The 27,530-nt window shown below is 32.6% G+C and overlaps 4 protein-coding genes across 5 annotated transcripts; 3 read left to right on the forward strand and 1 right to left on the reverse strand.

The window, feature by feature from the left end:
- Positions 2,516-3,246, forward strand: LOC109344106 (chaperone protein dnaJ 20, chloroplastic-like). Its single transcript, XM_019582729.1, has 2 exons — positions 2,516-2,977; positions 3,069-3,246. Exons 1-2 carry the CDS (start codon positions 2,531-2,533, stop codon positions 3,228-3,230), a joined length of 609 nt encoding a protein of 202 aa, XP_019438274.1. The 5' UTR covers positions 2,516-2,530; the 3' UTR covers positions 3,231-3,246.
- LOC109344104 (calcium sensing receptor, chloroplastic) lies at positions 7,099-14,055 on the forward strand. Its single transcript, XM_019582727.1, has 13 exons — positions 7,099-7,204; positions 7,279-8,079; positions 8,342-8,442; positions 8,514-8,628; positions 8,962-9,039; positions 9,137-9,229; positions 9,395-9,478; positions 10,775-10,873; positions 11,391-11,453; positions 11,947-11,977; positions 12,262-12,308; positions 12,840-12,898; positions 13,601-14,055. Exons 1-13 carry the CDS (start codon positions 7,139-7,141, stop codon positions 13,806-13,808), a joined length of 1,845 nt encoding a protein of 614 aa, XP_019438272.1. The 5' UTR covers positions 7,099-7,138; the 3' UTR covers positions 13,809-14,055.
- On the forward strand, positions 15,382-17,216 carry LOC109344110 (glycine-rich RNA-binding protein 2, mitochondrial-like). Of its 2 annotated transcripts, none has more exons than XM_019582734.1 (5): positions 15,382-15,463; positions 15,960-16,103; positions 16,206-16,274; positions 16,646-16,752; positions 16,849-17,216. In XM_019582734.1, exons 2-5 carry the CDS (start codon positions 15,989-15,991, stop codon positions 17,023-17,025), a joined length of 468 nt encoding a protein of 155 aa, XP_019438279.1. In that variant the 5' UTR covers positions 15,382-15,463; positions 15,960-15,988; the 3' UTR covers positions 17,026-17,216. The 2 variants fall into 2 exon arrangements, with proteins under 2 accessions (XP_019438279.1, XP_019438280.1); XM_019582735.1 differs by having other exon boundaries at positions 15,387-15,452; positions 15,959-16,103.
- On the reverse strand, positions 22,013-24,510 carry LOC109344108 (UDP-glucuronate 4-epimerase 6-like). The gene is made up of 3 exons (XM_019582731.1): positions 23,708-24,510; positions 23,152-23,528; positions 22,013-23,057 (listed from the first exon to the last, which is right to left on the reverse strand). The coding sequence occupies exons 1-3, from the start codon at positions 24,285-24,287 to the stop codon at positions 22,641-22,643; spliced, it is 1,374 nt and encodes a 457-aa protein (XP_019438276.1). The 5' UTR covers positions 24,288-24,510; the 3' UTR covers positions 22,013-22,640.

The following is a 27,530-nucleotide window of genomic DNA, read 5'->3' on the forward strand; positions in this document are numbered from 1 at the left end:
ATCATTCCTTACACACAAGACATGCCAAACACAATACACCATAACTCCTTCAAATAATTTTCTCTTTACGAAATTTACAGAGTCATGTAACAATAAGAAGTCTACAATAGTATTTGAGATATGTACTTGGATTCAAAGCCATAAGTAGAAACTCTGGCATACACTAGCTACAAAAGGGCATGAAATAAATAGATACTTTATACTTTCATCATTAAGCAAACATAAATTACATTTGATATCAACTTCCCCCCAAAAAAAAATCTTATAAAGCTCTCACTTTGTAGCAACTCTTCCTTTAATAATGCTTCCTTCTGGTTTGGAGTCCTTAATTTTATATTCAACCAATTTGGCTAGGCACAATGCTTCTATAATATGAGTGAGCTGTAAGATAGCTAGTTCTCTCCTAATTTCCGGTAATAGTCCAAAGCGGAAGCAATTTAAAATTACCTCTGGTGAGAGTCTCCAAATTCTGTTACAAATCTTCTCTAATTGTTATTGATACTCTACCACTGAACCAGTTCGACAAAGTTTGAATAAGGCTGCTTGGTGATTCTCATAGCAAGATGGTCCAAACGGGTCTCCAAGGATTTGGTAATTAAAACTTTCTCAGTCAATGATATTAGCATTTAAGAAAGCTCATTTGAACTAGCTTAATGTTGTGCCTTTCATATTAAAAGAAATTATATGCATCTGTTGATCTAGAGGAGGCTAATACAGTTAAAAAAACTATTCAACTTGGAATAGCCAATCAATGGGTTCAGATCCATCAAAGGGCATCAATTGAAGCTTTGGAGGACGTGGTCATGGTGGTGGTCTGAATGTAGAGTTGAACGCTGGTCTAATATATATGGTGTGGGGTGAGAAAAACGATGGTACCAAGGAGGTTGTCTAAAAGGGTAGGGTTGGTGGGGGGTTATGGTGATTGAGGTTGAGGGTTAGGGTTTGAGTGTGTAATGTTGGAAGAGGATGGAAGGATGGATAGATTTGGTGGTTGGGGTGGAACAATGGCCATAATTATAAGCTTTTCTGAGGTGGATTCGAGGGATTCAGCAATGGCTTCATGCCTAGCATCCTCATGGTCCTTGTTTTCCTACAAAAAGTTGTAGAAGGGATTCATCTATATCTTTCTTAAGGTTTTTGGTAGACATAATTCAAGAATGAAATAAAGAGCTGAATTTTAAGAATACAACTAATGAATAATACTAGTGATTTTTCATATCATTTCATCACTTTAAGGTTAAGCTAAATACAACTTCACAAAGCTAGGATGGAGAGTGGGATGGGCTTATATAAGCTCCAAGCCCAAACGGTCCTTCATTTAAAAATAGAATTAAAATTACTAAATTAACAACTTAATTCTCCTGAATATAATCCTTAAACCAAATGGGTTTGGTTTTACTTCCAATGGGCCTGATGTTGGTGCCACATCAGAGTCTGAATTCTAATTTCTAAAACACTAAAATTGTGAATGGTGTCAATCTTTCTACTATTAAATTATTATGCATAGTTCACTAATAATATTTTCAGTATTAATTAATTAATTATTAGATCATAGAACCTCCTTATATGATTATAGACTATCAATCCAAGTAGCATGCAACATTATCTAAATTATAATTCATATTTTATGCACAGTTAGTCTTTTCATCCATCATTTTTCAAGATACTCACAACATATTACGAATGTTGTTACATCAATTTTAATATTTGAATAATTAGGTGTCTCATTGTCTATACCCCACTTGGAAGTCTATTTTCAGTTAGCTACATAAGCAAAATAATTTTATATAATGTGGGTGTATAAATATATATAGCAGTATAACCGTGTTCGCCCATAAATATTGCAGGTAATTTAACGAATGCGTTACTAAAATTCATGGGTTTCTTTTTACAATCAGTGCCCATGAGTTTATTTTATTTTTAAACTTCCCTTAACCAAACATGAGTAATAAAGGGAGAAAAAAGTAGTTTCATTTATTTTAAGTTGACTGTGTGACAGGGTGAAAGGAAAAAGGGAGGGGAAAGTATGCATCAAATTCAAATCTTTCAATTTTATATATATGTCTGTTGGCTGCTGCTGGATTTGGTAAACAATAACCCACCCACTGATTATATTAAATTAATCAAAACCACTCAATTTCAAATAAAACAACCAACAAAAGTCTTGGTTTAGTGGTATAAAATCCTGTTAATAATTCTATATATGGAAGTGACATTTGTTAAAAGAGACAGTCATACAGTTTAAAAGAGATTAATTTTTTATCCGAAAGATGTATAATAATATTCTTATTGGTACCAAAAAAATAAATGCATTCCTTCTAGACAGATCACATACACCCAAAACCTTCTAGACTTTTTATACTTTATTTCTTTTTGGATTAAGTTTCCTTATTTTAGATTAGTAATAATCAATATTTCTCATTAATTATCCTAAATATTTATATTTATTAGTTTTTGATTGCCCTTATATATAGAAAGAAAAAGCAAAGAAGTAGAAACAAAACAAAAAAGCATAGAGAGATTGATAAAGATGCATTCTTATAATCTTCTTCATCATCATCATCCTTGTGTTGTTGTATTAACTAGAAGAAGTAATTGTGGGTGGTTCTATTTGGGTAGTAATAATTCCGTGAAGTTTTCAACTTCATTGAAATTAAGAGGTTCATTTTCAACTTCATTGAAAATAAGAGGTTCATCATCAGGTTCATGGTGTGAAAATGAGATGAGCTTGTATTCAGTATTGGGAGTGGGTGAAACGGTGTCGTGTAAAGAGGTGAAGCAAGCGTATAAGAAGATGGCAAGGAAATATCACCCTGACGTGTCACCAGGTGATAGGGTTGAAGAGAATACAAAGAGATTCATAAAGTTGAAAGAAGCTTATGAAACTCTTTCTGATCCAATAACAAGAGCTGTTTATGATACAAATTTCGCTATTTCCCTTAACTTTGCTTCTTCCTCTCATTACCATCATCATCAGGTCTTTTTATTTATAATATATATATATTACTATATATTCATAATAAGGTTATTAATTAATATAATGCATGTGTATGTTGGTTTTGTTTCAGGTGAGTGAACAAAAAAAGGAATGGAAAAAAGGGTGGGAAAGTCAGTTATCAAAGCTGAAGAGAAGAAGTGAGTGCAGAGATAGGAGTGAAGAGAATATGCCTTGGGCTGCTAGGATGGGTCAAAACATGGATGTATTATTAGATAATTATTATGATCACTAGGATTATTATTATTTTAATTATTTCCTTCTTCATTGCTCTTATCTATTATATCATATTACTATATATAAGGTTATATTATTCACAAAAAACATGCTTCCTAAGTTGCTCACTATATCATTTTTTACTCACTTTTTCGATTCCTTAATCACTCACTTTAGAACACTACTTAATATTCTCATTTATTTCTTTCAATTATTTTACTCTTCCAAAAGTCATTTATCAAAAACCCAAATTCATTTATGAAAATATTATCATGATCTCATCCACTTTTCAATCCTTTAAAATTTTCTAAAATAAGGTTTAAATATATGGTTAACCATTTTTCATTATTCTCTCATTCATTTCAAGAGAATGAGTATATTCTTATGTTTGTTACAGTCGTTCAATTTAAAGGGTGATAAATATGATTTTAATTGTTAGGATCACATTAGCATTTATTATATTTTTGAATTAATTAAGTAGAATAATATTTGACTAATTATATGCCCATTATTTATTAAAGAAAACATATTTATTATTATTTATAATCAACAAAGTTTATTAAATGAGTCACTAGCTATATATACAAAAATAGAATATTTATAATTTTTTATTCGAATGGCAAACTCAAAATCTCTATATCTAAGATTTGAAGAGACGAGACAATGCTTAATCATGATTGCATAATATGACATTCCCGTTTATGAGAGTGAAGTACTACTTTATGTCTAATTGTGTCTCAACTTCAGGAGAGTGAGAGCTCGATCATGATTGCATCTATTTTTCAATCCTTAATTTTTTTTAAAATAAGGTATAAATATATAGTTAACCAATTTTCCTTATTTGCTCATTCATTTTAATAGAATAAAATATAACCTTATATTCAGTATTATTAAACTCGGATTGGTCAATGACTCGGTTAGGGCATTGAGAATAAAAAATAACCTTATTTATAAAAAAACAACTTTACTAAATGAGTCACTATTTCTTTATATTAAATATAATATTTATTATTAATTAAAGAACTAAAATTGATGACTTAATTATTATTTAATTATATAATAATAAAAAGAAAATAATTATTATTAAAAAATAAAAAAAGATGAAAATAAATTGATGTCCACATCTAACATCAGAAATTAGGAGGAATAACACATATTTACCTTAGTGTTTTTTTATGTGTTTCTTATGTATCAACTAAAAACTCGGAGTGGATGCGAAGAAGCTTTAGTTTTTTGGTATTATTAATAATATTCTCTTACCTTTTTTGGAGAAAGAATTAATCCCTCTCAGGGTTCGTGACTAACTCTCCTACCAAGCGTCACTTCCAAGAATCAAACTATTGATATTGAAGATTCATTAAAGTCTTATACTATTAGGTCAATGCATTATTGAGTGAAGGAGCCTTAATGATAAGGAATAAGTTTACTTATAAACTTGTTTTCCAAAAAGATGCTAACTGATTACCATTTCTATCTCTTAAGATTATCTTTAAAAAAAATCAAAAAGATATACATGAATAATTCTCCTAGCCAATAATTTGATTATCTAGAACAATCTTATTTTACTATTATTAATTAATTTATCATTTTTTAATTATTATAACAAACCTATGACATCTTTATCTCTACATCAAAATAGATTATCCACATAGTTTTTTATTATTTATTAATGGGATAAATATTAACATCTCCCTGTATTTTGGATTTTGAAATTTTTTTAGGCTGGTCAAGGTTAGTTATTCACAATCATAGAATAATGATTTGGAAAGTTATTATTGTGTACATAAAATATTCAAAAGGAAATTAGGAAAAGAGAAATTGAAAATGAAATTTAACCATGAAACACATATTGAATAATGCAAAGACAATAACACAATACCTAAATAATGATAAAGATTGCGTTCTTCAAACAACAGATGTTCTTGTCCAATTTAAAGACCACCTTCTTGAATACAATCATAGGGCATCTTGAAAGGAGCACTAAAGTATCATTAACAATCTCCATCATATACTTCTTTGATGGAAAGAAAGAGTCCCATTAAATCACCATCTCCATCATATGTTTTCGCTCTGCCATACACTCTTGCAACAGGTAATGTGTGACTGGATTGATTGCCTTGATCATAAGCTGTTTTGGAGGGGCACTTATGTCTGTGATATTGAACTGATTTAAGGGTAACTTCTGTCACAAGCAATTCAATGCTTGGCTCAGGACCATACAATTCTGACCAATAACAATATGATATTGACACCTATCGATTATATATACGTGCCATGTTGCTATTGGTTAAGATCACTTCATTCATCAAAGTAGTAATTCATTTGCACAGTAGATTTCATTGAGTGAGAATGTGAGAGGAACTAGAATTGGCATCACAAACTCCACCACAACTTTGATTTGTATAGTACAACTCCTTATTCACAAGAATATGCATTTTTGGGGGTAGTAGTTGCCGGATTCATTTGTTCATTTTCCTGTAAATTTATCTCTCATTTCATCATTTATCTTGCAAGTCCCTTCTATTATTCAGGGAATAATGTTAACAAGTGTCCTAAGAGTAAGAGTACTACTTCAAGTATTAAAAGAGATAATTTCATATTGAGAAATGATGAATTTAACATTTCACTTATAAACTTAGCTTTCCATTTAAGTTTTTCCAGTACTTGTTTTCTTAACATGTGCCCTTAGTCTTAGAGCACTTAGTTAAAACCCTTATTATTATTATTATTATTATTATTATTATTATTATTATTATTATTATTATTATTATTATTATTATTATTATTATTATTATTATTATTATTATTATTATTATTATTATTATTATTATTATTATTATTATTATTATTATTATTATTTATTGTTGGCAATGATGAGTTGAGTTATTACATTATATAATAAGATGGATATAAGATTGAGGTCGACTTGTTTAGATCCACAAGAGTACAGTGGAGTATCCTAATTAAGTGTTTTTATCAATCTCTTCTTTAAGACCTGAATAATGAATAGAGAAGGCTAAAAGAATACCCAAAAATTAAGTTAACTATTTTTGTTATTTTTTATGTCTAATCAAGGGTATCTGCACCCTATTAACCAATAGTATATCATTTTACGAGTAATCAATTAATATTTTTTGGGTGTGTAATTGTCTCTCCTATTAAATATCATCTTAAGAAATCTGAACTTTTAATCTTTTGCTTTATCTAAAGATTTCATGGAACCTTATACTACTTGTTGGTAACTATTTTTGATATATTAACTAGTAGGATAATGGCCTACTTCTATGAGAAGGTTAACAAACTCAATTAATTAAACGAGTCACTTTCAAATATAAAAGTAAGGGTGTATGGTTGTTTTTGCAAACAAATGTCACTCTTAGGAATTAAATACTTGACTTTTTGATGATATAACGAGGTTTTATACTACTAGCATGATGGTTTGTTGGTAATGAGTGGATTTAATCTGCTTACTAGGTGAATATTACTGTTTAAACTAATACTAACATGAACTTCAATTTTTTTTAAATGTCGCTTTTTTAAGTTAATGGCAGAGACGATTAAGTTAGCAATGTCTTGGTTAGGCTCTAAAAAAAGGCCTCATTTTAGGTCCACCCAAAAACACACTACATTATCACTTTAGCGGTCTCTCTTTCATATTGAATGAATTGTGAATATTAATGATTTTAATTAATCTATTGCATTTGATAATAGATAAATTAATGAAGAAAAAAGAAGAGTTATTGAACAGAGTTGGAAGTGAAGTAAAGAGTAAATAGAGATGTAAAGTGACAATTGGTGGATAAAGACAAAAAGAAGATGAGCCACTCTTGTTCCACCATTCCCTCTCTTTCATTCGGATAATTATGATAATAATATATAGAAATATTGATACAGTAGATTGATGTGTTGTAGTGTTAGTCTGTGATTATGATGAGGATATTGCCTCTTTGCTCTGCCACCCCAACCTATTATTCCTCCTCTTCTTCCCACCAGGTATCAACCTTTCTCTTTATCATCTTTGACTCTTAATTATTTACATGTACTAATTATTGTTCTTATTCTTCAAGATTCCCCTGTTTGGGGGATTGCACCCTCTGTGCCCTCTTCGCAAGGATCACAATGAGAGTACACATTTGGGTTTGCAATATGGACCTCACTCTCACTCATTCACAAATTCACTTACAGTACAAGCTACAACTTCATCGGGTTATTCACCACTCACACCAGACCTGCATCATTCACTGGGTAATGGACAAATCAAATACGTAGACAGTTCTAATTTATCACAAGGGTTGGTGGATTTTGCAGAAAAGTCAACTGAAGAATTTAATGCATTGGTAGAACCAACACAACCAGAACCGTTATCAAGTGTTGATATAGTGACAGAGAAGTTGACGCCTACGCTTGATTCGATTAACATGGACAATGAATCGTTAGCCACTACAAAAGCAAGTCTTGGTGACCTTTTTGCTGGGATAGATGACTCACTCAATGCTTTACGAAGCTCACTGGATACAGCCACTTCTTTTGTAGATTCTATCATAAAGGATGCTAACAAAACTGCTCATGATGTTTTTAGCGGGGCATTTTCTGCTCTTGATCAAACAGGAGAATTAGCAAATAAGAAACTTTCTAGCTTTTCAAGTGCACTAAGTGGAGTCACAGATAAAGCACCTATTGTTGCTACTGATGTGTTGCGGCGAACAATCACAGCGGTAGAGGGTTCTTTAACAAGTGGAGCATCTTATGCTGTCTATCTATACGGCTCAGCCAAGGAGTTTCTTCCTTCAGGTATTAGGGATGCAGTCAATGTATATGAAGATAAAGCAACAGAGATCTTGAAGCCTATAGGGCCTGTATCTGAAAAGGTAGCATTTTACAGATCAATCAAGTTTCACCAGAAATCTTTGCTATCAGCCTTACTTGATTCCTAGTCTTAGCTTCCCTAGAAAATTTCATATAATGTTCTTTTGAAACTTGATTTGAATAATCAAAATGAGTTGAGTCCTGTCATCTTTTTCATTGCTGACTGTCATCTGAATCATCCATGTTCTTAGTACGCCGTTTCATTTGAAGTATTTGTTAACCTGTTTATGTATTACATTGTGATAACTTATGTCCTATCAACAGGTATATATAGCTCTATATTCGTTGGAGAAGAGTCTTGACTTGGATCCAAATGACCCAATTATTCCATTTATTGTTTTTGTGGGCTCTTCAGCAACAATATGGTATGTTATCTAGATTGGAGAGTTAAATTTACATCACAAACACTATCAGTAATAAATTCAGAGATATGCAGGGCTGTTTATTGGTTGTGGACATATGGAGGTTACTCAGGAGATTTATCCCCCAAAGCTGCTTTTGAGCTTTTGGCCGGGAATAAAGATGCCACACTGATTGATATCCGCACGGAGGCAAGTGAAGGTTAAATTTTGTGGCTTTTATATTTAAAACAGAGAAATAGTTATATAATTTATAAAACGTAAAGTCAAGCTATCCTTCTGTTTTGATGGCCATTCTATCTTTGCTTCAACACTTCTTCCCGATTTAAACTGTAGTATCTTTGTTTGGCTAACTATATTGTTACAGAAGTTGAACAATGGGGGTAGCAGGGTTTAATTCCCTTTAACTATTAGGGGGCATCTAAGGGTCTCACTTGGAGGCCCCTCTGCAAGTTCTAGAGGTCTTGCAAAAAGTAAAATATAATTGAGCAATGTAGTTTCATGTTGTTCCTTTCATTTATGCAGGATTTGTTAGAAAAAGATGGTATTCCTGATCTTCGACGGGCGGCTCGGTTCCGCTATGCAAGTGTATCTCCACTTGAGGTTGGTTTATAGTATGGTAATGTGAATCATAGTCACCTTTTGCAGACTAATTTGTAATCTGTCTATTATTAAAATAATAATATAATACAATTGTCAGGTTGATGGCTCCACAAGCAAGTTGTTGAAGAGTGGCAGAGACCTCTATGACTCCTTGACCGCTGCTGTCATTCGTAATTTGAAGATTGTTAAGGCATTTAACCTTTTACCCAGAAACTCTTGAATTTGCATAGAATACCCAAAAACTCTTCCTCTTTTTAGATTTTCTCCACATGACATTCTGTCAAAGAGGGTTTAGTGTACCGAAAAATACAATTACTTGAAAATGTCTCAGAATCTTATTTTCTCTGGCCTATAGGACAGCTCCAAGATTATAGTTTTGGATGCTGATGGCACTCGTTCTAAAGGCATAGCAAGATCGTTGAGGAAAATTGGGTTTAAGGTAAGTCTGTCTATTCCTGCTGAGATATTTGCTGCAAAATTTTAATTTGATATTCACAGAATTATTGATTGAAATTATAGGTTTGTAATATGTGATCTGTGACCTAGATAACAAAGAACAGTTTGTGCTGCTTCCCAATCTGATATAGCATCATCAAAATATGGTGATTTATGAGCTACATAGATTACAATACTCCAGCTTTGCTTAAAAGACTTAGATTCTTTGAAATTGTAAATTAAAAAGAAAAACAATACTTGAACTGGATTGAATCCTAGATGTCCTAACACACATATGTTAAAACTAACACTCAGTCCTTGAGTGTCAACACAAATATCAACTTTCAGATATGTATTAGATGCTTAGATACGAAAACTGCTCCTTTTAATCCTAGTGTGTGTGCTTTAATTATTTAAGGTTTGTATCTAGGTAGTTAATAGCGTGCGATAGCGGAGTTTAGCAAGTTTTCGGCCATTCCCTGTGACGCCACGGTGGATAGCAGCACAGATGGCCGTAGCACCCATAATAGGTCAAATAGCAGCAGAATCACCGGTCAGATCGTGGGTCACGACCTGCTATGTGTTTTGTTGTGAGTGGAACCTTAATTTTAGAGGGGAGAAGTCTTTTTGCCCTGCTTTTTAATAGATGGCAGGTTGTTTCCTAGGGTTTTAGGTAATTTAACCTTCTCCTTCTACTTAACATGTGATTTTCCATGCCATGCGATTTTTACTCTGCTTTAATTCCAATATACATGTTTGGTTGCTTACATGTTCTTCATTAGCATGGAACAAAATTGCAAGGCCCTAATTCACGAACATACCTCGTCTTTTCTTTGTAGGATCTCTCCTTGGCCCCTTATTGTTTGCTCCATCATCTCTTTATTAATTCTGTTATAAACTGACTGAACTCATTTTTGACATCATTTTTGCGTGGTTCAATTTTGTGAGATATAACTCTATTATGGCCTCAAACTCCGATCACCTCTAGAATCTGCAATACTCTTTTCTTGATTATTAATTAGGAATGTGTTTTTAATATGATCTATTTTAGTATTTTTGTGTATTTATGTGTAGGCTATAAACTACTTACATATTTGTTTCTTAGCCGCGTGCTAGCGGCTGTCCCACTATCCGCTATAGTGTTTTTGGGGTAGGCCGTTATCCAAAATTTACTATCTAGGTTTGTTTGCCCTGGTTGGCCTAATAGACACCCTCTCTAGTCTCTACAATCCACTTAATCATCAATTTATGAAATATAATCCATGCTTCAGGGTATCAATTTATGAAATATATATTACAGAATACATACATGGTTCAAGGTGGCTTTCAGTCTTGGGTGAAACAAGGTCTCCGCATCAAGGAACTCAAAACTGAGACAGCATTTTCCATACTCAATGAGGTATTTGTCAAACTATTTCTGTTTATATGTATCTTGACCTGTATGAACTTTGTTAGCTTACATAAAAAGTAATGGGATGAAGGCTCTGAAGGGTTAGGTAATGGCCAAATGGTGCTATAACTCTAGTGCTTGAAATATGGTTTTAAACTCCTTGTTGTAAACTGAGTATTAGTCTAAAAGCTTGAAATCATTAAGTTGCTTGCTATAGTGGAAAATTTGCCGTCTAGCTTTAATTGGAAGTCTTCCAATTTCATTAAGGCAATATAATTTTGATTCATTTTAGTAAACTTTAAGGTAGTCCTTGACGTTTCTTTTCTGAGTTTAACAAGATGCCATCCCTTGACATTTCTTCCAGAATTTGCTTACCTCTGATATTGCCATGAAGAGTTAACCTTTATTCCATCATTCTTTTTATTTACGGTTGTAATTCTTTTGTGCCTTTGTTTCAAAGGGATGTAAAAACATTAGAGTAGAAACTTTAGTTTGATAATGTATATGCGTTCTGGTAATTTTACAGGAAGCTGAAGCAATTCTGGAGGAAGTTAGTCCTTCTCCTTTGCAACTTTTAGGTTATGGTACGGTAAGTGTCAAGTTACCTGTGTGGCATCTAGTTGACCTTTCCAACGTAGTTATTTATCATTTTGTTGGATTTTCTGTATCTTAAATGCTAAGTCAGTTTTATAAGCTTCACAGAATGTGATGTTTCTTTTTAGTTTCATAACATGAATATGTAAAATGAAACCAAGGGGTAGAAATCCATTTTTTTAGAGGAGCAACTTATGCCAAGAACAATAAGAAACAAACAATCGAAGAAAAAAGGATTTAATAGTAGTCTCTAGTTATTTCATTTACTCTGTAGTTATATCAGTTTCAGAAACTCACTTATCGCTTCTTCAATATATAATTAACGGAATGTTCCTAGGTCATCAACAAAATCTCAAGTAAATCTTTTGTGTATTTCCTTGACACTGTTAAGGCATCTTTACTTTCATATTTTTATTTAATTTTGAAATGACTACTTAATTATGTTCGATTTCATTATCTGATACTAAATGCAACTACTTTTGATTCAGGCTCTTATTGCGGGGTCATACGCATTAGTAGGTAAGTGACATTTTCTTTCATAAACTATCAATTTTTCAGACTTCTAGGAGTTTACCTTTTAATCAGATGTACGTGTGCATGTATATACACGGATTTGTGTGAAGCCTACTACTTTTGACATCATGTCTAAGAGGTTATGGCCTGGTTGTAAATTCATTTTGATTCAGTATGTTAAAGTGAGGTTCTAATTCCATTAAACATCATGCTTATGTGTAACTCAAAATCTATGAGGCTTTTTTTCATCCGTCTTGATCTGACAAAGCACAAAATCAATGTTGTCTCAGAGTGGGAGAAGACATTGCAGTTAATTGGAACATTTGGCCTCGGTTTGGTATGTGCATTTTTCTTTCAGCGAGTGCTTCTTATAAGTTGTTTCTTTCAGTTAACTGGTTCCAGGAATAAAAACTGGATCATAGTTGGTCCCTCCATAAAATAAAGGGAAAAGTCCAAAAAAAGTGCAATACTCTGAACTTTGGTTCGATTTCAAAATAGTCCTTCACCTTCTAAATCATTAAAATTGGATGAAAAATGTCATGTCCAAAGCATAGTTCAGGGATTATTTTTACACATGTTCTGAAGTTGAGGGACTTCATGCAAGGTTCATGGGGTATTTTTTAATGGTGAGGGACTATTTTTCACTTGAACAAGAGTCCAGGATTCATTTTGAACATTTTTTTAAAGTTGACGGACTAAACCACATATGCGCACATCATGCTAAATTAAGGGGGTACTTTTGGTCCTCAAAATCAGAAAGTTAGACATTAGTCCTTACATCATATCACATATGTTTTACATTCTCTTGGTCAATAACTAGTGTTTTTCCATTTTTTCCTCCAATGCTCCGTGCTTTATATTTCATCAGACCATCTATCTACGAGTTTCTTCATATGAGGGCTCAGAAGATCTTAAGGAAGATGTGAGGTATGCATATATCATAGTCAATATCTGGTCATTTAGTCATGATATTAAACAGTGTTTTAGTAATTTAATTATTATCTTATAACCATGTCATATTGCTCACAAATTATCTTAACGTTCAAGTTATGGAAGATCTATCACAAACTTCTCATATTTATGTTCTTGAATATATACCATGAAATATGTTAATTTAATTTGGTATTGTATAAACACAAAAGTCATGATGTCGTATGTTTAAAACCCATCAGAAAATGTGTTCATATGCCCTAATAGATGGATATAAGGAATGCTGATCTTAAACATAGAGAGTGCGACACAAACCCCGAAGCAGTTTCAGTTTTGGATTTCATGTAGTTAAACCAACATTTTAGTCATAAGTTTTGTTATCTTTTATGCTCTCTTCGAGAGAGTGAAGAATATATTTTATGTTGGTGTACATTTTTTTATGGTGTTATTTGACTTCCATGAAACAAGAGTAGTACATATTGAAACATGTAACCAGGACAGAGTTACATTTGGCTGGTTCACTTCCCTCTAAACTGCCATGTAATTGTTCAGAAGCATGTATAGAAAGAAATGTCATATGATTTCGATTAGCAAATAATAAGTGAGGATTCTAAATGTTTCTGTATCCTTTCTTGGCATTTCTACTATACCATATGTTATAAATTTTGACTTCATTCTGTGTTTTTTTCTTCTTGAAAGGCTATTGCTTACACCAGTTAGAGTTGGAGCTCAAGCATTTTCATGGACTGCTGGAAAAATAGAATCAAATGGGATAGGATTACCAACATCACCTTCATCATTAGATGTTCAGAACCGGGTATTGCAAGCTGCTGCAAAACATGAATCTCAGCCATCTGATAGTGGAGATAATAATCAGGACTCAGTTCCTCTCAATCAGAATGTATGACATTATCCTTCACATTAAATGCAGAATAGAGATTGGTATGGTCACAGCAAATTAACTGAAAATTTGCAACTTGACATTACCCAACACTCTAGAAGGTGATTTTTGTACACTATGCTGCCACTAAGTTTGAATGATTATATATTTTTTTATAATCCCACCAGTGGTTAGTATAATTTGCAATGTCAGAATAATAAGGTTGTAATTAGTAAATAAATAATTATTTGCGTGATGTGAATTGCACTAACAATTTGTGGTATTACAGCTTATAGTAATGTAAACTCATCAGTTTATGTTTTGACCTTTTATGATCCAATTGCAACTGGGTAACCTTTCCAGCATGTTGAAGCATGGAAATGAGAGAATTTAGTATGCAATACATAGATGCAACCAAAAAAATAGTTATCAATTCTCATTTATCATATATCACATGCCACACACCGGTTCGTCAAAAATAAAGTCTTATGATAATATGAAGTAAAAAATAGGAATATGAATCACATATCACATGTCAAAATTGGTATCATGTATCATATATCATATATCATGTAACTACGATAGAAAGATCTATAACATGTACATTTCATCTAGATAAGTGGAAGAAAGATTTTATAAGTGAAAAATAGTTATGAGATTGAGGCTTTATTTGAGAGTTAGGAGGGAAAGAGAAGGGGAGAGATGACAAGATAAGGAGTGGGAAGGAAGGGAAGGTAAATTCAAGTAAATCTTTCACTTGTTTGAGGGTTTGAAACATAGGAACATCAAAAAATGGTATGAATGAGGGTTTGAGGGGGTTTTCAAAATTCTCAAATCTCTCCCTTTCTCTAACTAAACTCCCAAATAGGAATGCTCTCCCCTTCCTTCTCTTCCCTTCAAAATAGGTTTTCTAAGCCTAAATATGCTTTTGATAATATGAAAACTAAATTCATATTATAGTAAATGTCTTAACAATTAGCCTCACAATAACTAATACACCCATCCTCTTCAAAGAGAGAATTCATCTCCTACTTATAAACAAAACCTTAAATAGATTTATCTTTGGATAAACTTTGTTTCAATCAGAATAACTAATGACTTAAAGTTTATGACATTTATTAGAAGTTAATAATAAAAACATAAGGTGTTGAAGTATATCCGTCAAGAATTAGGTGCAGTATATATAATATAATTTAAAGTATATTCAATGAAAAATTATAATATAAAATATACCAAATAAAATAAAATATTCTAATTATATAGAATAAAATATATAAAAATTGAATATATAGTTGTATAAAATAAAAATGTAGGTCATTAGAAAGTATCTATCGACATACTTATATTTATTTATATCTATTGATATACTTATAAAACCCTAAATATATGGATTATATATGTATATATTAAGTGGTGGGAGAAAAAAAAGGAGAAAATTGTAATTAAAAAAAAGAAGAAGAAGAAAGTAGAGTAGAAATATGATTGGCGTTCTAATAAGTAAAGTGAATGTGGACCAATAAAAAGGTTACAACGGTAGCAGTTGCATATTTAAATGCATAGAGACGGATACAGGGGATTGATTCCAAGAGTCTATAAAATGATAGATATTTGGAGAATGAGAAGATATAACTGAGCTTAAACCCTAGCCGCTTCTTCCATAAACCTCTCTCTCTCTCTTTCTGGTAAATTCTCTTCCCTCATCTTCTCTTCTTATTTTGTTCATTAGGGTTTATGGGTTTATGGGTTTTTGTTTATGTTGGGTTTAACGTTCTGAGTTATAAAGTTGTTTAGTTGGTATTTAAGATTCCTTGGTTTTTATCAATGTTTTTCAGCTATTTATGTTTGCATCAAGTTTTTGTTTCTGTCAACGGGCGTTTGAATTTTGATTATTTGGGGGAAACTTATTTTTATCAACTGAATAGTTTTAGAGGGATACAAAATTTTATTGTATAAAGCACATCCTAAGTTAATTCAAGCACATTCAGATTTTGAATGAATTTGATATTGTGAGCAGTAAAAATCTGATAACTTGAACTGATTTGAAATATGTCGGTTGATATTTTAGAAGAATTGTCTATTTTTAATTTTTCTGGGTTTTGTGCAAGATTTTATGGGTTGATGATGTGTTATTGTACTACTGGTGCTGATTGTTTGTTTCTGATTTTTTCTTTCTTTCAGGATCTAACTAAGTTTAGGTAACAATCATAATGGCATTTTGTAACAAGCTTGGAAATCTCTTGAGGCAGGGTGTTGCCCAGAGCAGACAAGAAAGCATGCTTAACTATATTCGCATGATGTCTTCTAGCAAGCTTTTTATTGGAGGTATTCACTATATTTTCATTGATGTAGTTGATAATTCAGACCTTGTACCAGGGCAATGATTTTAACTTCGTGTTTTTGCTTATTTGACTTTTGTTATTTTAGGGCTTTCATATGGTGTTGATGACCAGTCTCTTAGGGATGCATTTGCCAGCTTTGGTGATGTTGTTGAGGGTCAGTTCAGATTTTCTTTATTGTAATCACGGCATCATATTTACTTCTACATTTTATGCACCATTAGATATTTATCGTATCTGCTATGTACTAATCTGTATTTCAAAGAATGTAAGAATTTTATTCTACATTTCAACTATTATCTATTTGCAATGTTCACCATGATTGGCATATAACAGTTGTGAAATTTTCCTTAGTGAGGGTACCTTGTGATTGGCCCTGATTTGCATTCAAGTGAAAATTGTCTTGTATTATTACTTTTAAAAACTGGACCTCATTCTGTAAGAGGTGAATCTCATTGATGTGTTGAAAAGGTCCTCTGGTCCTATTTTTGGTTTTGGCATACTCATATGTGTCAATCTGTTTCGCAGCTAAGGTTATCACCGATAGAGACACTGGACGATCAAGGGGATTTGGATTTGTCAACTATGACAGTGAAGAGTCTGCAAATACAGCACAGTCTGCCATGGATGGGCAGGTTCGAACGCGTCTATTATATTTTATAAAACTGTGTTATACACAGCTATGGAATTATGGTTATTTGTTAGTTGACTGACATGGTCTTCTTCTATAGGATCTAAATGGGCGCAACATTCGGGTATCATTTGCGAACGAAAGACCACAAGGACCTCGAACTCCTGGTGGTGGCGGCGGCTTTGGAGGTGGCGGCGGCTATGGAGGTGGTGGTGGTTATGGTGGTGGTAATCGCAGAGGTGGAGGTGGTGGAGGGTTTGGTGAGGAAGGCTATTAATTGGTAGTGCCTTTGTGCAAATGTGTTCTGCCTAGATCTTTAATTAAGGTTTGCTGTTTAGTAACCAATGAGCAACCAGTTGAATACTTGGATGTTTTGTTTTTTTATTAAATTTCTTTATTTTCCAGTTATATTAATGCAACATTTCATTCCATGCATCGTGGTTAATGTGCATGTCTTAATTCAGTGTTGTGTTGTGTTGTTTGGGTTCCAAATTCCTTAGGTTCCAATGTCTTGAATCAGAATTTGTTAACTTATAAAGCAAAATGGATTGTTAGATCATGAGTGACATGATAAATTTGCATTACCACATCTCTTGGTGTGCCTTGCTTCTTCCCTTTCATAAATTTTAATTGGGTTCACAAAACTATTATTTTTTGTTGTTTATATCTTTATTTAACACCTTAACCCAAAGTTATGAAATTTTAGTGGGTTGTTTTGAAAACCCTTAGATGCCAATTAAATATTTTCTTTATTATCAACTATAACAAAAGCAATATAGTATCTGTAATTTTTACCACATTACTAATAGTTAATAAGAGTTATTATAATTGTAGAGATTAATGATAAATTAGAGAAATAATTGTATAAGCTTAACAAATAGATATATTATTTTAAGTACTTGTTTTATAATATTGGGACAGAAACATGTTGGGTTTCTTAGTTTTGTTGTATAATTTTTGATCCACTTTCTTCTTCTTTCTCTCATTTATTTTCTGCTTTCCTAAAACTCTCCCTGACTCTCAAAAAGAAAATAATCATATTTATTTCATTTAACGCTCATTAGTTATCATTAAACTTTTATTATATACTATTATTGTTTTTATTATTTTAAAGATTTTACTGTTTTTATTTTAAAATTTAAACCAAATTATGTTACATGACATGATGATAGATGACAAATACATGTTCATGTTACATGTCATACATAAGCTGGGCTTAAAATGGGAAGGGTATTATCACCTTTCACCAATTTAATTGGGTTCATTAAGGTAGCTTTTCGGCTTCGCTAGTTGATTAATTAATAACTAAATACTATGTTTTTAGCTGTTATAATTTAGGTGGGATACAATTTTTTCTTCAACTGTATGTTTCTTAAATGCTTCCAATATTACAATTGATATCTTGATTTGTATTTATGCACATTGGAGAATTTGTGCATCTTAATATTTGATCAGAAACGGGAGGGTTTAATAGTGGCTCAGTCATAATTTCAGCAAGTGTGTTCTTAAAACTCAATTTTGTTGTAATGGCTATAGATGGCAAAGCAGGGTAAGCATACGAAATTTGTATTTTTGCCCATTTGCATGCAGAAATTTCTATTGGGCCATGTGGGCAGCCCGTCGACTTATGTAATAAAATAAAAAAAATCAAATAAGTTTGATGTAATGTGATTTAAGTCTTAAGAAATTGTAATATAATACAATTTGTTCAACTTCGTATAAGATATCAGTTTTTAAAAAAAAAATCTCGTCAACTATTTTATTTAAGTTTTTTTATTTTAAAACGGACATGTATACTATTTTATTCATGAAGACAATGTGGACGAGCGAAATGAACCGGACGACTTGTTTTGTGATCTCTAGGAATGGCACATGTCTAGTCCAGCTAAAGTGAGTCTATAAAATCTTTTATACATTAGGAGTTGCCCTAATTTTCTCTCAACATATGTTAGGAAAAATACATCCAAAACATGTTTTTGGAAAGGGGCAATAGGAAATAGAAATACGGTGATGATATGATAAAAGAATGAGAAATGTTAAAAATAAATCTGAAGTGTAATGTTTGGGTGGTTTTGTTGGTGACATAGAGAGGAGGAAGTGTCGGTGGTGAGCTATGATTGATTTCTGAAATTGGTGAAACGATATTGTTATTGTTATGTTATGATTTTTGAAGTGATATATCACTTTATAATGGTGTGGGAGGCATGTGCTTATGTACCCTAGTGAGAACAAACCTACTCTTGCATCAATTTTGATTCACTCATATTGCACTTTCATAACATACTTTTTCGCTATATATTTTGTCCACTTACATCGACATCACAACCTTACAAAACCACCACTTCATACGAGACACAATTCGTTTGATTAATTATTTATTGGACAAAATCTCATTTCCCTTGGCTTGCGGGGTAATTATGCTAAACTCCAATTCAGAAATAAGAATTGATGAATGATAGACACACAATTCCACATGAATTAGGTATCTTAGGGCCATATAGATATAATGGTAAGGTGTGATTCCATTTGAATTCATGTCTCTCATATTTTAACTGATAAAATACCAAACTTATTCGACAAAAAATTAATTGATAACATGGGCATAACTCCATGTGTTTTGTTTGGTAAACGATGTTACATTTGCCTCTATCAATATAGTAATTTTAATTTTTCAACTTTTTAATTGTTCATTTTTTTACCTTTTCTGAACACTTTACAATTGGTCTTTGTCATTATTTTTGGATTGAAAAATATTGACATGGCTAATGAAAGAGAATGTTGATGTCCCAATTGGCAAGTAGACCGAGATTTATAAAACCATCATATACTCAAAGGTTTATGCTTAAGAAGAGAGCATTAATTAATTATTAGTGAATCTAGAATCTATATTAATTGATTTAAGCGTTGAGTTGAATTTGTGTAAGGTTAATACTTAATACTTTCTGAATAACAAAATAATGTTACCCTTGAATATTACAAGAAACAAAGTAACGCGTCGGTGCTATGATTTCAGCGAGAATCTACGAAATTTTAAGATGATGGGGTCATTGCTTAATTAGTGATTAATTGTTTTTATATGAATTGGTTATTAATTAATGAATTGGTTGGTCATGCAACAACAAAAAGAAAAGAAGAAAAATGAATAATTCTGAAGACTCGAATCTTGACTTTAGTGAACATAGACAACTAAGAGGATCATGCTGTAAGTCTTCAATTTCAAGTTTCATTGCTACTCGAAACTTCCAAGGGACCATAGTCACCATACCATACCATACCTTTAATTTTGAGAATGAATATTATAAATCTACAATTTTTAGAAAGAATCATCTCATGTGCTCTTTATTGCTATATAAAATCTAATTCAATTCATAACCTTTTTTAATTGAGACATCATCAAATGATTAGGAAAACCAAATTAAAATATTCATTGATATGAGGTATTATAAATATAATTAAGTTAAACATATTGATTATAATGATTGGCTTACATATACTTGATACTATATTATTTTATTTTATTATTATGTTTTTTGAGAAGGAAAATATACAGAACTAAAGTGTCCTTGGTGTGTTAGCAAGCTAGGTTTGCTGATGATACAGTGTCTCATTAGGACCAATAGAAAATAAAAAAATTACAAGGCACTTGATAATGACAACTATGCAAATATATTATTGAGATTCCTTAGGATAAGCCAGTTTGAGAATAAATCTCATTATCATCTAAAGTATATGATATTTATATATAAAATATACTCATTTATAATGTATGTGTATATACACATACATATGAGCTTTTTATTTTTTTAATTATTCAACAATGTCCGCGGGCCACACGCAAGCCCGTTAGCCCATTTTAAAACGGGCAGGGCATTGAATTTTGTCCGTTAAACCAATGCGGATATGCCCACACCAGCTTAAAATTTTGTAGGCATTTGTGCGCGGGCTAAACGTGTTGGGCGACCCGTTTTGCCATCCCTACTTGTTGGTGCATCCTAATGTGTCGTGACCGTATCACCCTGATGCACCATGACCGTATCACCCTGATGCACCATGACCGTGTCGCCCTGATGCGCCATGACCGTGTCGCCCTGATGCGCCATGACCGTGTCGCCCTGATGCGCCATGACTGTGTGGTTCTGATGCGACTTGACCATGTCGTTGATGAGTCAAGTTGATGCATCCTGATCCTATCGACGTGTGCTAATGTGCCATAACGTTGGTCAGTTCTGACCGAGAAGCCTCAGTCGTGTCTACATGCTGGGTCAAGATCTTGGCCAAGTCTGACCTTGAATCCTCGGTCACTATGTTGGCCAATTCTGACTGTCAATCCTTAGTTACGATGTTGCACACAACCTTGGCTTTCTTAGCCAAGTCTGACCAAGAATCCTCGGTATAGTCAGCATGGGCAATATTTGTCCCTGACTTCAATAACATTTAAGGTTCTTTAACATTACTTTTTATTCAAAATACTCAAATTTGATACTTTATTTAAGAAGAATGAATAGTCTTATCACTTACACAAAGAAATGTTATTATCCTGATCAATGTTGGAGAGTTCATACATGTTATGGACTGTAATATTTTCTTGCAAAACAATCATAATTATGAAATGAGTGGTTAATACTCACTCACTAGTAGGATTAGGCCAATAACGGGCAAGCAAGATCCAATCTATGCGGCTATTAATCATACTTTGAAGACCAATCTAGCTCGGGGAAATGATGATAGTGGTAGGACATGACCAAGTTAGCACCTACTGTGTACGAAAATTTCCTTTCACGTCAAAGGTAAGACCACACCACATGAAAACTGTAGGAACACGTTGCCCACACGACAAGTGTAATCCAAATCTAGAAGAGTGTTATCTGATAGGCCCAAAAAGGAAAAGTCAAGTCATCCGCGGTGATGTAAGAGCTCCATTAAATTCCAGACCACTTCAGCTTAGTATAAATTGGTGAAGTCATCCATAAAAAAAGAATAAGTATTCTCACTCTACTTTTTCTCCTTAAAATATATACTTATACTAACTCAAATGTTATTGTCTCTTTTCAATTACTCACCCAAAATGATAAAAGGTTGATTGTTGTACAAATTTAACAAGGAGATTCAGATTGTAATCAAACATAAATCTTCTCCAAAATCCCAACAATGAGTAGTAAGAGAAAAGTAATAATAAAATCCAATGTTGAGGTGAAAACTCTAAATTATAAATCATAAAGTATTAAAGGCAAGAAAATAAAAGTTGTTGATGCCACATAATATGCTCAAGGAAACAACATTTCTTTTTTGTTCTCTCTTTCTGAAATTATATCATGAATAAGCAAAGGGTGATATCTACTAACTTTTTAGAAGACCCCACCCACCATTATTACAAAGTTCATAAATATACACAATTCTTCCCTTTCTTTCACATCTATATCCTTCTTTCTATACCATATATCTATATAATTCTACACCAGCCAGCCAGCAACACATGCACTTCATCTTTTTATCCCTCATCCTCATCCATTGACAATTGCACATGGACCACTTCAATACTTAATAACATTTAACACAACAAAATGTTATTCTCATACTTTTTTCTCACCTCATCTTTTTTACTCATTTTCTATAATCATTGATAAACAAATCAAATAATTATAAAATAGAAAACTATTACATGACTTGAGATTATCAACCAATTATAATATAACACTTAGCAAAATTAATCAATCGACCATAAGACCAAATTTTGCTAACTGTTATGTTATCAATCGAATTACCCATCATATCATAATCTCAAATCATACCCTAGTTTGTTGTAAAAAAGGTGTGAAGAAAAAATAGTGTAAAAATACCATGACTGAACAAGAAATAATAATTGAAGAAGAAAAAAAGGACATGATGTAACAATCAAGAAGAATCTTGGGGTTGAACATGGTTATCCTTTTTAAGCCTTGGTTGAATCCCATAATAACCAACGTACCATTTAACAAACTTCTTCAAGCCCGAAGCTAAATCAGTGGTGGGTTTGTATCCGAAATCCTTATAAGCCAAAGTGACATTAGCATGTGTATATGGTACGTCACCATTTGAAGGCATCTTGATCACGTGCCTCTTTGCCTTAGTGCTCAACAATCCTTCTATTATTCCAACCATTTTCCCCACTCCCACTGGTGATGTGTTTCCTAGGTTGTATATTCTTAGCTGCGCTGGACCCCGCTTCTTTCCGCCACTCCCGGTGCTCTTCTCCGCCGTGTCTACCGCCCCCAGACACCCCTTTACTATGTCATCTATGTATGTGAAGTCACGCGCCACCTCCTTACCATCCTGTGAAAATATGCATATACAAATATCACCACTAATACTTATCAAATTATATGTTTGGTTGTTTGATTTGTGCTACATATATGTATATATATACCTGTGTTTGATAGAGATCAATGGTTTTGCCGTGAAGGATATCCTTGGTGAAAAAGAAGTAAGCCATGTCGGGTCTCCCCCAAGGGCCATAAACAGTGAAGAATCTCAATGCTGTGAGAGAAAGACCATAAATATGATTATAAGTGTGTGCTATTTCCTCGCCAGCCTTTTTTGTTGCAGCGTAGAGACTAGCTGGTTGATCAGTTCTATGAAGCTCGGAGAATGGATTATCAGTGTTGAGTCCATACACGGAACTAGAAGATGCCCAAACAATAGCAGGTTGAGGCTTCACACTTTTTGCAACTTCTAGAAGGTTCACGAATCCAGCAATGTTGGATTTGATGTAGGATTGTGGGTTCTGCATAGCATAACGAACACCTACAAAGAATCAATACATAAAACATGAGAGAATTAAAGAGAATACAACATAACAAATATACATATATGTATTAATATTGATAATATCATGTCTTAGAGTGTTCATCATTGGGAGCTTCCAACCATCAATAAGGCAATGATTTCAATCTAAGTTCAAACTTGAATATTGAGATTCATACCTGCTTGAGCTGCTAAGTGGAGGATGTGAGTAAAGGGCACAACATCAAAGAGTTTAGACAGCAACAACGCATCATTCAAATCTCCTTCAACAATATATATTTCATGCTGTTTAAGAAGCGCTTCTCGTGCACGCTTCAACGATGGATCATAATAACTATTAAAGTTATCAAATCCAACCACCCCGTCTCCACGCTTCTTTAGTGCCAACGAGCAGTGACTCCCGATAAACCCAGCCGCACCGGTCACCAGCACCGACATACCGTTGGGTCGCCGAGGAGTGGAGGAATGACGGACCTTCTTCTCCCATGCTGCTCCACCGCCGAACGCAGAGGAGAGGAAATTGGTGCGCGTGTGGAGCTGGCGGTGGTGGTGGTGGTTGTTGTTGTTATTTTCCGATGAAGAGAGTGGAGGGTAGTTGAAAATGAAGAAGAAAACGAGGATGAGTGCTATGAGGAGAGTGGTGCGAAAGAGAAGCTTGGAAGAAGCATTAAGAAGCTTTGTGCTGCTAAGTCTTCTGATGTAAGAATTGTAACGTTCTAGTTTTATGGTCTTGCTTGTGTCTGGTGGAGAAGACATCATATTTGATTGATCAAATGATGTTGGACCTAGTAGTACTAGATTTGTGTGTGTTTGGATACAAGTTAGAGCAATTAACACAATGGGAAGCTAGATTTGAATGATGATTTTTGAGGTTAGAGCCCTCAAGTTTTGATGTGTGTGAGAAGATTAATATAATGGGATGGGGTAGAGAAAGAGAAAGAGAGATGGGTGAGATTGGTTAATGGTTGGAGAGTGGAGACCACTTTCTTTCTTATTTCTATTTAACTACTTTCACTATCACATTATATAAGAAGAAGGATATCTTGTGTGAAAGCATATTTAAATCATGTCATAAAGTTTTTTTTAAATAATGAAAGTTTAATTTATTTAATTAAGATATCATGTTTTTATTAGCTCATGATAATATTTTACGCATTGTTTGATACAATAAATCTTTCTTATATTAGTAAAACTTATTGGTAGCTAGGAATTCAGATCACCTATCCCAAAAACTATGTTACTCTTTGTCTCTATCCAATCAAATGAAATCAAGTAATAAAAATTTTCATCTATAATTTTTCTATTTGATTGAATGATGTTTTTAGTTGGTCTGTTACACCAATTGAGAGACAAACATAGACAAAAGATCTCCATTCTGTTGGTAGATAATGTAGAGTAAACATACAAAAAGTTATTATTCTAAACCATATCTCAAATTTTATCCCCAATAATAAAAGCATATCATAATTAAAAAAATTAAACATTTTTTTTGCTTAAGGTTACTATGAGATATATTTTGTAACAATACATCTTTTTATGTAGTAAACCCTTTACTCCTTCTACCATTTAGTCCCTAAATTTGAGATTGGTATTTTGGCAGCGCATGATAAGTTTGAAATTGCTCACTAGATTATGTTAGAAATAGGTTTGTTATTAGGTTTTAATGATCATTTTTTATTGAATTAAAATAAGCCTTTATACTCCATTCTGGTTGAGCTCGAAATCAGATTAGGACACCACCAAATTTTGGCTAAACTGTTTGTTCTATGTTATTAGTTGATAAAATTGTCATCTATAACTCAAATAGATCCTAATAATACATAAAAGATTAGGAGATTATATGACTTATGCTTACATTTCCTTTTGTTTGTTTGAATTTAGAATGGGTGATATCTTGATCAACATAAAAAATTATATGCATTTTTCATAATAGGGATCACAATTAGCTTCGAATATCTGCAATATAATAAGACTAACTTTCTAACTACACTTTTTCAGATACAAAACTCAAACATAAATCACAGCTTCAGGAAAATATAAATATTACTTCAACTTTGTGCAATAATTATAATTTTGTGACAAAATTGAATAGAGTTTATGTTTCAAGAGACCAAAATATATTTCAAGAAGAGATTAAAATAACAATTTCTAAAATTTAGGGAGTAATAGATGACTACTTTTATTTGACAACCATGATATTTGTGCCATCAATCAAGTTGAACATTTTCTTTATTGAGTAAAGAATAAAAGAAAAGATAAGAAAGAGAAAGGATGGGTCCCTTATTTTTTTATCCAAAAAAAGTATCAACAAAATTGTGAAAACTTGATTCTGAAAAAAATCATTTTTGTATAACCGAGGAACCAACCAACACAGTGGTTTTCATCTATATCTATGTAAATAATGTAATAATGTAATTGCTGCTCTCATGATAAATTAATTGTTCAATAATATTACAACTCATAAATATGGTATTCTTCTTTTCTTTTATTGAAGTGCGTAGGCATATTGGGCATTTGACAATGCCAGCTATGGTATACCATGTGCTATGCAATTCACAAAACAACGTAACATCATCATGACAAGGATCCCTAGTACTATAACTTTCTTGTCTCTCTGTTCTCTATCAACCAAACATCACAAAATAATATTAAAATATTAATTTCTGTTTTAATAATTCTTCTTTTTAAATAAATTGAGCTATGTGATTGACTTGATACACCAAGTAAGACATAAATCGGGACATGTGATGCCATCCACATCATCACACCCTTGTAGTTGTATCCACTAACTTGTGGGTAGTAACAGACAAGTGAGTGAAGTGACTTTTCTACTATTAGTATGGTATATATGCACCATACACCACTATCCACTAGTAGTGTTCATTTCATTAATTCTTAGTTTGTTGCAAAAGCATTATAAAAATTAGAGGGTTTGGCTAATAACCAAACTTGTAGTAGAATATAATGTACAAGAACGTGGAAATAGACTATAGAAATCTATTTGGGTTCTGGAATGCATATGCATAAGATTTATTACTCAAAGTCAATAGGTTCAGACTCTGAACGTGTTTCAATTCCTCACATTCACGATATGGATCAATATAATTGTGTCACCGAGACCATTGGCCACCGACAATAGCAAATTCAGTAATAATATAATTTCTACATATTTACTATTTGTATAATAATCTTGTCAATTTGTTATTATGCATGCATTAAAGCCAATTTGCTAATAAATTGCTTGCTACTATATATATTTTACAAATTTAATCTGTGTTAAAAAGTACACTTATTATGTAATATAAACTACACTATTACTCTTCTGAATTTTTTGTGTAATAAAATATGAGAACGGCCTTGGTCGGTTGTCCACGTTACCCTTTCTGGAATGACCCGAACACTTGCATAAAATCATATTTATACCAAAACTTTTATCTTTTTCATTCCTATCCGAAACTCTTTCCATGACCAAAAATGTTAATACGTACATATAATATCAATATGATCAAGTAGGAAATTTGACATTCAACTCTATCTGACTTCTCTTTGAGAATAATTACAAAGGATTATGATTCGATGTATGGGTCCTCATAAAAATCATCTAATTACTCTTTTTCTCTTTCACCACCTCTTTTATTTGTATATTGGCTACTATATATGGAGTCCCACTAGTATTAAATGGAGATTTTCAACTCATTTTATATTTGATTGAAGATGAGAAACTAATTTTTATTACTAATGTAGGTTACATTTGTGTATTTTATTATTCGATGATAGTAATACTTTAATGCAGTGTTTAATTGCAACTTAATTATAAAGGTATTATTAGGCCAAGAGTTATAGAGTGCTATCAAAATTAGTTTCACAATAAAGTTGGCCTCACTACGACTAAGAAATTGTTGCAAGGAAAATAAGACACTTATAAAATATTACACATGCGAGTGCTAGCTAAATATCTGCATCAGACGTAGTCCCTTATCCCATTATAATAAAAATATTTTC

The sequence above is a fragment of the Lupinus angustifolius genome, chromosome LG03, assembly GCF_001865875.1.
Source record: "Lupinus angustifolius cultivar Tanjil chromosome LG03, LupAngTanjil_v1.0, whole genome shotgun sequence".
Classification (NCBI taxonomy): domain Eukaryota; kingdom Viridiplantae; phylum Streptophyta; class Magnoliopsida; order Fabales; family Fabaceae; genus Lupinus; species Lupinus angustifolius.

What these genes read in the sequence shown, in the direction of transcription:
- LOC109344106 (XM_019582729.1), top strand. Translation starts at nt 2,531, where the DNA reads ATGCATTCTTATAATCTTCTTCATCATCATCATCCTTGTGTTGTTGTA. An exon ending in CTCATTACCATCATCATCAG is followed by an intron (nt 2,978 to 3,068) that starts GTCTTTTTATTT and finishes GTTTTGTTTCAG; the next exon opens with GTGAGTGAACAAAAAAAGGA.
- LOC109344104 (XM_019582727.1), top strand. Translation starts at nt 7,139, where the DNA reads ATGATGAGGATATTGCCTCTTTGCTCTGCCACCCCAACCTATTATTCC. An exon ending in TGAGGAAAATTGGGTTTAAG is followed by an intron (nt 9,479 to 10,774) that starts GTAAGTCTGTCT and finishes TATATATTACAG; the next exon opens with AATACATACATGGTTCAAGG. An exon ending in AACTTTTAGGTTATGGTACG is followed by an intron (nt 11,454 to 11,946) that starts GTAAGTGTCAAG and finishes CTTTTGATTCAG; the next exon opens with GCTCTTATTGCGGGGTCATA.
- LOC109344110 (XM_019582734.1), top strand. Translation starts at nt 15,989, where the DNA reads ATGGCATTTTGTAACAAGCTTGGAAATCTCTTGAGGCAGGGTGTTGCC. An exon ending in TAGCAAGCTTTTTATTGGAG is followed by an intron (nt 16,104 to 16,205) that starts GTATTCACTATA and finishes TTGTTATTTTAG; the next exon opens with GGCTTTCATATGGTGTTGAT. An exon ending in AGTCTGCCATGGATGGGCAG is followed by an intron (nt 16,753 to 16,848) that starts GTTCGAACGCGT and finishes CTTCTTCTATAG; the next exon opens with GATCTAAATGGGCGCAACAT.
- LOC109344108 (XM_019582731.1), bottom strand. Translation starts at nt 24,287, where the DNA reads ATGATGTCTTCTCCACCAGACACAAGCAAGACCATAAAACTAGAACGT. An exon ending in CCACTTAGCAGCTCAAGCAG is followed by an intron (nt 23,529 to 23,707) that starts GTATGAATCTCA and finishes GATTCTTTGTAG; the next exon opens with GTGTTCGTTATGCTATGCAG. An exon ending in TTGATCTCTATCAAACACAG is followed by an intron (nt 23,058 to 23,151) that starts GTATATATATAC and finishes ATATTTTCACAG; the next exon opens with GATGGTAAGGAGGTGGCGCG.